The 13,785-nt window shown below is 42.1% G+C and overlaps 1 protein-coding gene across 1 annotated transcript in view; it reads right to left on the bottom strand.

Moving 5' to 3' along the window:
- Positions 1-13,785, bottom strand: part of LOC124597760 (mucin-19-like) — a 503,731-nt gene that overhangs the window by 48,574 nt on the left and 441,372 nt on the right. The window contains exons 3-4 of the mRNA XM_047135958.1: positions 10,475-10,633; positions 2,405-2,518 (exon numbers count right to left, since the gene is read on the bottom strand). Coding sequence (XP_046991914.1) covers positions 2,405-2,518; positions 10,475-10,633 — 273 coding nt within the window. The remainder of the gene's footprint in view (positions 1-2,404; positions 2,519-10,474; positions 10,634-13,785) is intronic.

Below are 13,785 nucleotides of genomic sequence, written 5' to 3'. Positions count from 1 at the left end.
GTGCGCTATGAATATCAAATTGGACATATTCTCATAGCTTACAGACAGTCTTACATTAAATATCGGACTGTGCTACAATGACGGCCTTCCTCTAGACGAAACAAGCTAGGAAAGAAAAAATCTACCCCCAAAAAAATTATCTCTGTTGTTCTTCATCTACGTTGCACATATACTATATACAAAAAGGCCATTTGTTAAACGCATCGCTGTTTGCGAGCTTTACAGACTACGTCCGTGTGCGCTATGAATATCAAATACTAAAAAGTGTAGTTTATACTACACTTTTTAGTATTTGATATTCATGATATGAATATCATCGCTGTTTGCGAGCTTTACAGACTACGTCCGTGTGCGCTATGAATATCAAATACTAAAAAGTGTAGTATAAACTACACTTTTTAGTATTTGATATTCATAGCGCACACGGACGTAGTCTGTAAAGCTCGCAAACAGCGATGCGTTTAACAAATGGCCTTTTTGTATATAGTATATGTGCAACGTAGATGAAGAACAACAGAGATAATTTTTTTGGGGGTAGATTTTTTCTTTCCTAGCTTGTTTCGTCTAGAGGAAGGCCGTCATTGTAGCACAGTCCGATATTTAATGTAAGACTGTCTGTAAGCTATGAGAATATGTCCAATTGTTTTTAGAAAGTGTTGGTTATTGAAGAAGTGAGCACCTCCCATAATTGCCACCATTAATTGTAATTAATAACTCTGTTTCAGAACTTCGTGTTGCGTTCAAATGGCTCTGAGCACTATGGAACTTACCGACTGAGGTCATCAGTCCCCCAGAACTTAGAACTACTTAAACCTAACTAACCTAAGGGCATCACACACATCCATGCACGAGGCAGTATTCGAACCTGCGACCGTAGCGGTCGCGCGGTTCCAGACTGAAGCGCCTAGAACCGCTCGGCCACACCGGCCGGCTTCGTGTTGCGGGGAATTCTCCTTCCCTAGTAGTATTTGGTCGGTCATTACGCTGACGATATTTTTCAGTTGGAAATTCAGTGTGTAATATTAAATGTAAATGCGAGAGACTTCTCTATTTTGATCGTTTAATAGTTTCAAAGCTAGTAAAGGCAAATTCCATTCATTAATGTTTTCTTACTGAATGAGTTCAGTATGCTTAAGATTGGCCGCTAAACGGCAGATGAGATTCTCCTAAGTTTTTGCCTTGCAGATAACCAATAGTAAATAAAGAAAAATATTCCGTTTCATAAGCATAAAAAGTATCTCAGTTTCTTTGTGAAAGTTGGTACGTAAATGACAAGTAGCCCATGAGAACCAAATTAATCATTACAGTTTGCGTAAAAGCAAGCATATTTTCTCTCCATAATAGCAGCGCTCACGCGAACTCTCTCTTAGAAGGCGGTGAGTTGCCCGCTGTGTATAAAATATTATTTCGTGCGTACTTCGGAATAGCCGATGTTCGTACGTATGTTATCGTGGTATTGGGTTATTTCAGAGTCTCATGCTAGCCCACAATATTTAACAGAGTAAATAATATTGCAGTGTTGTTGTTGTTGTCGTTGTTGTTGTTATGGTCTTCAGTCCTGAGACTGGTTTGATGCAGCTCTCCATGCTACCCTATCCTGTGAAAGCTTCTTCACCTCCCAGTACATACTGCACCCTACATCCTTCTGAATCTGTTTAGTGTAATCATCTCTTGGTCTCCCTGTACGATTTTTACCCTCCACGCTTCCCACCAATACTAAATTGGTGGGGAGCCTCAAAACATGTCCTACCAACCGATCCCTTCTTCTAATCAAGTTGTGCCACAAACTTCTCCCCAATTCTATTCAATACCTTCTCATTAGTTATGTGATCTACCCATCTAACCTTCAGCATTCTTCTGTAGCACCACATTTCGAAAGCTTCTATTCTCTTCTTGTCCAAACTATTTATCGTCCATGTTTCACTTCCCTACATGGCTACACTCCATACAAATACTTTCAGAAACGACTTCCTGACACTTAAATCTATACCCGATGTTAACAAATTTCTCTTCTTCAGAAACGCTTTCTTTGCCATTGCCAGTCTACATTTTATATCTTCTCTACTTCGACCATCATCAGTTATTTTGCTCCCCAAATGCAAAAAAAAAAAAAAAAAAAAAAATGCAGTATTCAGTATTTATTTTTTGATTAATCACTGTAAATATAGAATTTAACAAAACTAACAATCCAGAGGACCGCGATAGGGCAAGCTCATACTACACTCTAGTTGTTTACAGGACAGCTATCACAGCAGCAGCCGATCAGAGGTTTGTCCACTACCCACCTGGCGAGCGCCTGCCGGATCTCGCGGCGGTCTGTGCCGGCGAGCGTGTTGCGGCGCTTGTGCCTGGAGCGGCGCGCCCGGCCCCCGCCGCCCCCACCTCCGCCGCCGCCCCCGGCCGCCTCCCGGCCCGCTCCCGGGCCCAGCTGCTGCGACCTGCGGACCAGCGACATCCGCTGGAAGGCGCGCCCCGACACGTCCACCGCGACCATGTGGCCCGGGAACCTCAGCGCCACCTGTGGAGCAGCACGGCGCACGTCACCGCCAGTACACCCAGGTCGCGGCCGCCAGCGAGGCAGGTCAGGGTCGGCAAAGGCGACGACCACTCGTTTTTGTCAAAAAAAAAAAAAAAATACCAACGACATGGCGAGCCTAGCACTTTACCTACTTGTTACTGTTCCGTACCGCAGTCGGTGGAAATGGAACGCAGATAGGATCACTTCGTTGTCCGTCTATTAAAATCCCTTTTTCTCAAGAAACTGGAGATATCGAGCTGAAATTTTTGTCTAGTACTAAGATCTGCTGACGAGAATAACATACAGAAAAATGGAAAAGAAAATTGAGGATCTTTTTGATGACGATCAGTTCGCTTTCAGGAAGAGAGGCAGTTCTGACGTTGCGGTTTGTATTGCAAGCGAGACTTAAGAGAAATGAAGACACTTTCATGGGATTTGTCGACCTGGGAAATGCGTTCAACAACCTAAAATGGTGCAAGATGTTTGAAATTCTGAGTAAAATAGGCGTAATCTATAGGGAAAGACAGGTAGTATACAGTATACAGGGTGAGTCACTAACTATTGCCACTAAGAATAACTCCGAAAGTATGATAGGAGCTGAAAAGTTTGTGGGACAAAGTTGCATGGGACAATGGGAGCCGTAATATGACGTTGGTTTTTTGTTGCTAGGTGGGGTCGCTTCAAAGATATGAAGGTCAACTTTGTTTCTTTAAATGGGATGCTATAATTTGGTACTTATTTTCTGATAGCGGCTATCGAGACGAATCCAATGATGTGTAACAGTAAGGCCTTTGAAGGTCAACGAAGGTCAAAAAGGTGCCATGAACGTCCATTTACAGAAGGTGTCCCAAGTGATGACCATTGGTTCAAATGGCTCTGAGCACTATGCGACTTAACTTCTGAGGTCATCAGTCGCCTAGAACTTACCTAAGGATATCATACACATCCATGCCCGAGGCAGGATTCGAACCTGCGACCGGAGCGGTCGCTCGGCTCCAGACTGTAGCGCCTAGAACCGCACGGCCACTCCTGCCGGCTGACCATTGGTATCAATGCAGTGCTGCAATATTATTATCATGGATTGAGTGGTATTCCTTATCACTTAGGCACTTATCGAAGCACGTGCTCTGACAACTCTCTCTCTCGCATATCTTCAAGAGTAGTTGGAACTTCTTTATAAACAATGTCTTTGACGGATCCCCACAAGAAAAAATCCAGAGGCGTCAAGTCTGCCGAACGAGCCGCCCACCACACATCTCCTCCGCGTCCAATCCAACGATTTGGGAATTGTCTCTGTAACTCATTTCTAGCCATCAGCGAAATATGTGGCGGGCACCCATCGTGTTGATACCACGTTCTGTTCCTTCTTCAAATGGTAAAATGGCAAGCACTATGGGACAACATATGAGGTCATTAGAACTTAGAACTACTTAAACATAACTAACCTAAGGGCATCACACACATCCATGCCCGAAGCAGGATTCGAACGTGCGACCGTAGCAGTCGCGCGTTTCCAGACTGAAGCACCTAGAACCGCTCGGCAACAGCGGACGGCATTCCTTGTTCCTAAAGATATTTCTTCCAATAACAGACCTAATGTTTCTTACAGGAATGTCTTGTACTTCCTACCATTAAGATTTCCTTCCATGAAATAGGGGCCTACCATTCTGTCCTCCAGAATCCCACACCGTACATTCACCGACTACGTTTTTTGGTGTGTAACTTGCCGCAGCCAACATAGATTTTCAGTTGCCCAATAATGCATGTTATGGAAATTAACATTTCCATGGTTCGTGATGATGACGTGTGATGATGATGATGATGTTTGGTTTGTGGGGCGCTCAACTGCGCGGTTATCAGCGCCCGTACAAATTCCCAACCTTTGCTCAGCTCAATCTCGCCACATTCACGAATGATGATGAAATGATGAGGACAACACAAACACCCAGTCATCTCGAGGCAGGTGAAAATCCCTCACCGGGGAATCGAACCCGGGACCGTGGTTCGTGATTGTAGCCTTGTCAGTAAATAAAAAGAAATTAATAAATGTGTCATCCCTCTGAATCTGAAGTTGAGCCCATCGGCAGAATTCAATGCGACGCATAAGGAATACCACTCAATCCATTATAAGAAGATTGTAGCACTGCATTGATACCAATGGTCATCATTTCTAACACTTCTGTAAATGGACATTCATGCCACCTTTGTGACCTTCGTTGACCTTCAAAGACCTTACTGTTGCACATCACTGGATTCGTCTCGATAGCCGCTATCAGAAAATAAGTACCAAACTATAGCAACCCATTTAAAAAAACAAAGCTGACCTTCATATCTCTGAAGCGACCCCACCTAGCAACAAAAAACCAACGCCATATTATGACCCCCGTTGTCCCATGCTACATTCGTCCCGCGAACTTTTCAGCTACTATCATACTTTCGGAGTTATTCTAGGTGGCAATAGTTAGTGACTCACCTTGTATATAAGAAACAAGAGGGAACAGTAGGTCTTTAAGACCAAGAACAAAGTGTTCTGATTAAAAAGGGAGTAAGACAGGGATGTAGATTTTCGCCTCTACTGTTCAATCTATACATTGAAGAAGCAGTGACGGAAATAAAAGAAAGGTTCAAGAATGGGACTAAAATTCAAGGTGAAAGGATATCAACGATATGATTCACTGATGATATTGCTATTCTGAGTGAAAGTGAAAAAGAAGTACAGGATCTGCTGAATGGAATGAACAGTTTAATGAGTACAGGATATGGACTGAGAATAAACCGAAGAAAGGAGAAAGTAATGAGAAGTAGCGGAAATCAGAGCAGAGAGAAACTTATCAAAACTACGGATCACGAAGTAGACGAAGTTAAGGAACTCTGCTACCTGGGCAGCATAATAACCCATGATGGAAAGAGCAAGGACGACATAAAAATGAGACTAGCACAGGTAAGAAGGGCATTCCTGACCAAGAGAAGTCTGCTAGTATCAAACATAGGCCTTAATTTGAGAAAGAAATTTCTGAGAATGTACGTTTGGAGCACACCAATATATGGATTGAAACATGGACTGAGGGGAAGCCGGGACAGAAACACCAGTGCACCTCCCTGTCCTAGACGCTGCACTTAAACAAACACTGCTACCTGGACGGGTAGGCTCCTAAATTTAGTGAGAAGCGGAAACTGGAATTAGAGTACCCAGCCACTGAAATTACTTAAGATTACTTTTCTTTCTTTCTTGTTCATCAGTCTTCTGACTGGTTTGATGCGGCCTGCCTCGAATTAGTCTCCTGTGCCAACCTCTTCATCTCAGAGTAGCACTTACAATCTACATACTCAATTATTTGCTGCATGTATTCCAGTCTCTGTCTTCCTCTACAGTTTTTGCCCTCTACAGTTCCCTCTGCTACCATGGAGGCCATTCCCTCATGTTTTAACAGATATCCTATCATCCCGTCCCTTCTCCTTAACAATGTTTGCCACATATTCCTTTCCTCTCCGATTCTGTGCGGAATCTCCTTATTCCTTATCTTATCAGTCCGCCTAATTTTCAACATTCGTCTGGAGCACCACATTTCAAATGCTTCGATTCTCTTCTGTTCTGGTTTTCCCACAGTTCATGTTTCACTACCATACAATGCTGTACTCCAGACGTACATTCTCAGAAATTTCTTTCTCAAATTAAGGCCTATGTTTATTGTATAGACTTCTCTTGACCAGGAGTACACTTTTAGCCATTTCTAGTCTGCTTCTGATGTCCTCCTTGCTCCGTCCGCAATTGGCTTATTTTACTGCCTAGGTAGCTTAATTCCTTAACTTCATGTACTCCGTGACCATCAATCCGGATGGTAAGTTTCTCGCTGTTCCCATTTCTGCTACTTCTCATTACTTTCGTCTTTCTTCGATTTACTCTCAGTGCATATTCTGTACTCATTAGATTGTTCATTCCGTTCAGCAGATCACGTAGTTCTTCTTCACTTTCACTCAGGATAGCAATGTCATCAGCGAATCATATCATTGATATCCTTCCACCTTGAATTTTAATTCCACTCCTGAACCTTTCTTTAATTTCCATCATTGCTTCTTCGATGTATTGATTGAACAGTAGGAGGGAAAGACTACATCCCGGTATTACACCCTTTTTAAGGGGGGTAGGATGTCAAACGGGCCGACTCGGAGCAGGAGAGGCACCACAGGATATTTTAATTTCCACTGTCTATACGTTTACTAGTAAATTCATAAAACTTTGTCAGCATGCCCAGGAAGGATTCAGAATTCACACTCGTAGCAGCGGAAGTTCAAAAACATAACAAAATAATTTTTTTAGATATGAAATTGCATCATTTTTTCACTTACTGTGGCTGCATTTGTTGCTATAGGTACATTTTTCTTCACAAGTAAGGGAGATTCTTTGATAAATTTTGCACAGCATACAAACCATACTTACAGGTGTATGAAAGTCTAGAATTTTCCAAATCTATTAAAAACTGTGGTAAAAATTGAGATAATTAACTACAAAATTTTATTGTTTTCTAAACATAAAGTTTAAAACGTAACAGCTCATCCATTTTTTCATAAATTAAATAGATCCTAGAGTTTCAGACACCTGTAAGTATGGTTTGTATGCTGTGCAAAATTCATCGAACAGTCTCTCTTACTTATGAAGAAAAGTGTACCTATAGCAACAAATGCAGCCAATAGTAAGAGAAAAAAAAGATGAAATTTCACATGTAAAAAAAATTATTTTATTATGTTTTTGAACTTCCGCTGCTACTAGTGTGAATCCTGAATCCTTCCTCGTCATGCTGACGAAGTTTTATGAATTTACTAGTAAAAGTATAGACAGTGGAAATTAAAATATCTTGTGGTGCCTCTCCTGCTCCAAGTCGGCCCGTTTGACGTCCTACCCCCCTTAATCCGAGCACTTCGTTCTTGGTCGTCCATTCCTATTATTCCCTCTTGGCACTTGTACATATTGTATATTACCCGTCTCTCCCTAAAGCTTGCTAAAACAAAAACTGCCTACTACTTGTCGACTGCTTCACACTTGCGTGACAAGTATATTAAGAAATATATTTATACTGGCGAAAAAATATCGCAACACCAAGAAAGTTGTGCGACATACACGAAAGTTGTCAGGCGTATTTCTACATCTGAAAGATGACGTCTATTCAAATTTCGCGCCAGTCGCTTAAGAGAGGCGGTGGTAGCGGCACTATGGGAATAAAATCAAGTTTGCTTTAAATACATGCTGTAATGGTCACGAGCGTTAGTGACCTTTGAGATTGGGCGTGGTAAGTTCATGTTAGTCAAGAATGCTTTTAAGGCGACAAAGACGCCATTATCAAGATGTCATTGAGTTTGAACGAGCTTGGCCGGCCGCGGTGGTCTAGCGGTTCTAGGCGCTTCAGTCCGGAACCTCGCGACTGCTACGGTCGCAGGTTCGAATCCTGCCTCGGGCATGGATGTGTGTGATGTCCTTAGGTTAGTTAGGTTTAAGTAGTTCTAAGTTCTAGGGGACTGATGACCTCAGATGTTAAGTCCCATAGTGCTCAGAGCCATTTGAACCATTTTGAACGAGGTTGTGTAATAGGGCTATGAGAAGATGGATGTTCCTTCTGCGATACTGCAGAAAGACTTGGCTGCAATGTAGCCACTGTACAGGATTTCTGGCAGCGGTAGTCACGAGAATGTACTGTCGCAAGAAGACCGGGCTCCGGACGGTCATGTGGCACCACCGAGAGTGGTTCAAATGGTTCAAATGGCTCTGAGCACCATGGGACTTAACATCTATGGTCATCAGTGCCCTAGAACTTAGAACTACTTAAACCTAACTAACCTAAGGACAGCACACAATACCCAGCCATCACGAGGCAGAGAAAATCCCTGACCCCGCCGGGAATCGAACCCGGGAACCCGGGCGTGGGAAGCGAGAACGCTACCGCACGACCACGAGACCACCGAGAGTGAAGAGAATCGCATTCGGCGTATGGCTATGGTGCATCGACTGCATCTGCAGCAGAAATCTGAGCAGCAGGTGGCACCACAATCACACAACGAACTGTTACAAATCGGTTACTTCAAAGACAGCTCTGAGCCAGACGCTCAGTAGTGTGCATTCCACTGGCCACAAACGACAGCTTCTCGCGATTTCAGTCTTGTCAAGCGGGGGCTCACTGGAGGGCAGGGTGGAGGTCTGTTGTGTTTTCCGATGAAAGCTTCTTCTGCCTTGGTGCCAGCGATGGCTGTGTGTTGGTTTCAAGGAGACCAATTGAGGATCTGCAACCAACCTGTCTGCCTGCTAGACACCTGGACCTACACCAAAAGTTACAGTCTGGGGTGCTAATTCGTATGACAGCAGTAGCACTTCCGTGGTTATCCCACGCATCCTACGTGTAAATTTGTACGCCAGTATGGTGATTCTAGCTGTTGCTTTGCCGTTCATAATCAGCATTCCACGGTGTGTTTTCCAACAGGATAGCACTCGACCACATACCGCTGTTGTAACACAACACGCCCTACACAGTGTCGACATGTTGTTTTGACTTTCTCGATCGCCAGATATGTCTTCAATCGAGCTCATATGGGGCATCTTCGGACGACAACTCGAGCGACATCCATAACCAGCTTTAACCGTCTCTGTATTGACCGAAAAAGTGCAACAGGGGTGGAACTTCATTCAAGAAACTGATATCTGGGACCTGTACAACACAATGCAAGCATGTTTGAATTCTGGCAGTTAAACCGGTTATTTATGCACCAGAATTTGACATTTGCATTGGCTTATCTCGTGCTTTCATTAAACTGTGACATTGCAGTATTAATCATTTAAATATGTTACCTAGACAAATGTATTCGCGAAGTTTCATTACTATTTTTAATTATTTTTCAGCGTTGCGATTTTATTTTCCGTCAGATATTTTAACAGACTCAATCGCAAGTTGGCACGAATGGTTACTAGTTTCTATCACTTAATGATCATTATCGGATGTGACTAATAACGAGTTGTGAAAAGTCATAAATTTTAAATATCTTTCATTCTCTCAGTTGCTTCTCAATCACTTTTTATTGTTTTTAGTCCATAGTGATCACTGTTAGTTTGTTATGTAAAACTAGGTGGAGGGTAGTTTTAATGGGTAGTTCTAATAGATAAGCTAGTATTAGCTTGTAGGAAAAACAGTCCAGAGGAATATACACTGGCCAGAATGGTAGTCTTGTGACAGGTAACGAGGTCACAAGACATGTATTTTTCCTTATGTATAACTCGTTTCAAACCAAAGTCTATGCAAAAAAATCGAATAAATGTAAACTAAAGAAAAACAGAAGTAATGAGAAGCAGCAGAATTCTGATTAGCGATAAAGTTAACAGCATAATTGGGAACAACGAAGTACACAAGGTAAAGACATTCTGCTGATGCCTTGGAAGTGAAGCAATGAGTGCTACACAGGCAAAGAGAGCATTCTACACTAAAAGAAGGCCATAATTTTAGGAAAAAACTTCTGAAATGTACGTCTGGAGCATAGCATTGTATTGGAAGTAAATCTCGACTGTGCAAAAGCAGATAAGAAGAGAATCGAAGAGTTTGAGATGTCTCGTAGAGAAAGTTAGTGAAAATCAAGTTGCCCGATAAGATAGGAAAATGAGGATGTTCTCTGGAGAATCGGAGAGGAAAGGAATAAGTAGGAAACACTGACTAGAAGAAGGGACGGAATGGTAGGGTATGTGTTAAGACAGAGGTAACGCTCGAGGTGCTGGAGGGAGCTATAGAGGGGGGAAAACTACGGGAAGACAGAGGTTGTAATATATAAGCAAATAATCGAGGATATTGGGCGCAAGTGCTAATTAAGGATGAAGAATTTGTCTCAAAAAAAGAGGGAGGAGGCGCATTTAGTGAGCGTATCAGTGGATGAGAGTATCCATTGAAAGCGATAGTTATTCTTGAAATGTACGGTGGGTCAGCTCACCGTGGCGAGCTGCTCCTCGGGCGACGGCAGGCGGTGGTCCGTCTCGTCGGCGTCGGCGTCGCTGGCGGGGGGCAGTCGCACGCTGCAGTCTGGCAGCACCGTGACGTCACCCAGCGCCTCGGCGCTCGTCCAGCGCCGCAGCGCCGCCACCGCCGCCGGCTGCAACGCGAGAGCCGGGTTGCCGTCATCACAGGCGCGCTGCCGCTACGTCTCCACACATTACACAGTACAGACAATCACGAATATCCAGCAAAGACATAGTGAACGGGCAAATGCAAAACGTCTCCTCTCCCCAAGCTGGTGTTCCGGATGGGATATTAATCCTTTACAATGGGACATATAAGAAAACACACGGATACATATAATCTAATGGGACTTTTACTGTTTGGAAGATAATTGAACCTGCATGTTGTCATTACGTTACAGGCTATAACCTGAAATTTTTTCAGTCTTTTTGGCAAATAATTTGATAAGACGTTGTTGGATACTTTTAGAGCACATACTATCATACGAAGAACATTTTCTCAAAGGTTACTTTCTTATGACTTTCAAAATGTGGTAGATTATTCTTAGCAATTAGTTAAACAAATCTCTGTACCAATTTTTTAATAACAGTCTTAGAACTCTCTCAACATTTAAAAAAAAATTGTGTGTGTTTTTAGTTCCTCAAAAATTTAAATAAATTTGACGGTAATGCACTATGAAAAATTTTTTACCACAGGAAGTTGTGTTACAGTATGCACAAAGTCTGTAGCAAATTCACCTTTTTATATCCAATGGCTCAGCAGAAAATGTTCCTTACACTCTGAAAAATGAAAGTTGCGGAAAATGCAGGAAAAAGATTTTACTAGCATTTATGCCAGATAAAAGCACCTTAATATTGACAATAACGACACATTTTATCATTTTCGTCTTCATGTAACTCTCTTCATCTACTCTTATCCACCTTGCGTGCCGTTTTGCCAGTATCCTTGACTGACATTTCAGAACTAGCAATATGCACATCATCAATCTTCTTCAGCAGGTATTCAGTGAAGCAGCCTCCATCAAATCCTAGCTTCATAGTGGTCCTGACTGCTCCAGTACTACCATCATTGAACATTAGACAAGAACCACAAGAGGAATTTTAACATTAGTAGATTACTACAATATTATCTTTCGGCGCATTTGTAAATGAGGTTATTTAAGCTTTAGTTTAAGTTTTGTGTTCCACCATGTGTGCATTTCTTTGATAAATCATAAGTAATCGCATCGTCGACGGTCTCACAGCCTTCTATACTCTTCTTCTCAGATGGCAGGAAATATTGCAAACAAGGACAAAGTCTGTAGAAAAGTGGGGCGTGACACTGCGCATTGGTTGAAATAATATGGCTGTTACGTCATTTGTAGCACGAATTAAACTTTGGAGATTTGAGACAATATTTCTAGCGTAACAACAAAATGCATGTCAGTATGTGCTGATTGGGAATATTAACCAATAAAACTGCTCGATTTACTATGCATTTTTAAGTCCACCGTGGGGCGGTAAACACTCATACCAATGAGAACGACATTTCCTTAACGACTGCTCTTCAAAACCAACTTAAGACCTGGCGTATAAATTCACATCTGCAGCCACTTCAGTTCAGCGACAGTTCCACGACTTTCATAAAATACTTCTTTGAGCACAGGTAATCAGTCTACCCTACTACCCTACCCGCTGCATCTGTACCAGGCGCTTCAGCCACTGGTCCATTGACATTGTGTTTCGCACATTACCAAAAACATACTGTTGTAGTTTTTGAAACTGTAGAAATAGTAGCTACATCATCTGCATCAGTCTCCAAATTCTGAATATTCTGCTCTTCCGTAACCTCTTTCCACGATTTCATTACACCAACGGCCAGAACTTCGTCTGCCATGGAACTATACCACCCCCTCGAAGTCATTCTTACAGCTCTAAAAGAAATATTAACGAATGCCAGGATATGATCCCATTAACTATAACAACCAACCAGAAAATAGTAAACAATATGCCTATTACATTCAAGTGTGTGCAAAACTGTTCTTGTCATGTTGCATATTTTCAGTATCATCATACACGTGTACTGTTAACGGAAATAATTTTTATTATTTCAGCGGCGAACAGTTTGGAGACAATTTGTGAAGCAATATTCTAGTATCTGCAACGTTCACTCGGCATTAGCAGAAGCATTTCACAGCACATAATCAGTAAAATTGGATGTAACTAGGAACCGAATTCACTACAATTTGTTTGCTCGCATGTACGACGCGGAAGGAAATTAACTGTAAAAATGCTTACAAAAAAATCCTCTATTGATGTTATATTTTTTAATGTAGGAAATGTTGCTGCTAATTGAAATTACCGTTGATATATCAGAAGAGTAAATCCACAGGCGACAACTGCTAGCCCAACACAAAATCATCTCTGAAGACGAGTGCCTCAAAGGCCATCTGTAAATACTCGTAGCATTACGCAATTGTTCACTAACATCTGAAGCCTAGTGACTAAGAGACATAAAAATGGTATTCATTCTCATAAGAGAAACTACTGTGTGTATCTTAGCATCAACACAATCGATTGTTCATAGTAAATAGGGTAATAAACAGCTTTCAAGGCCAGTGGTATATATGTTTACCAGTGTCACTTGAAGGGTTAATCGTGACCCTCACAGAGGAGCTGGTAGAAAGGTGATAGCGGCATTTCCGTTTAGTAATTATGGAAAACTAAGTTGGTTGACAACATGCATTTGCCAAGAAGCAATCTCATAAGGATGGCGACAGTCTGTCTGTTGTTGCAAAGCAATTAACACATCGATACAATTTAGGACGTCACAGTTGCATGGTATTTTAACACACCATGAAGACATGGTTCGAGAGTTCTGAGCAGACAGGTTCGGCTCTAAAAAAGAATCCACCAGGAGGAAAACACACTCAACAAACCCCAAGCAACGTTGAAACACCTCGGATGGCAAATGGAAGGAATTCAGGACTATAGGGAAGGAAACACACGGGAGCATAAATGTAAGCTGAACAACCGTCTGACAAACGCTCCACAGTTGCACCCTTATAAAACTCAAGTTGCGCAGGAACTGAAACCGTCAGACCATAATACATCACAACAGTTCTGTGAAAAATTATGGAAAAAATTAATTTCGGCTCGAGTTTATTTGACAGTGTTTTCATGTAGGATAAGGCTTATTTAGATACCAGTGGGTACGTAAATAAGCGGAACTGCAGGTACTGGGTATCTGAAAACTTTTGTCAACGGCACAGATGACCGTTATACAGCATAAAGGTTAAAGTTTGGT

The sequence above is a fragment of the Schistocerca americana genome, chromosome 1 (assembly GCF_021461395.2).
Source record: "Schistocerca americana isolate TAMUIC-IGC-003095 chromosome 1, iqSchAmer2.1, whole genome shotgun sequence".
NCBI lineage: Eukaryota > Metazoa > Arthropoda > Insecta > Orthoptera > Acrididae > Schistocerca > Schistocerca americana.
Note: the sequence above shows the minus strand (reverse complement) of the source record. Positions and strands in the feature narration are given on the sequence as shown.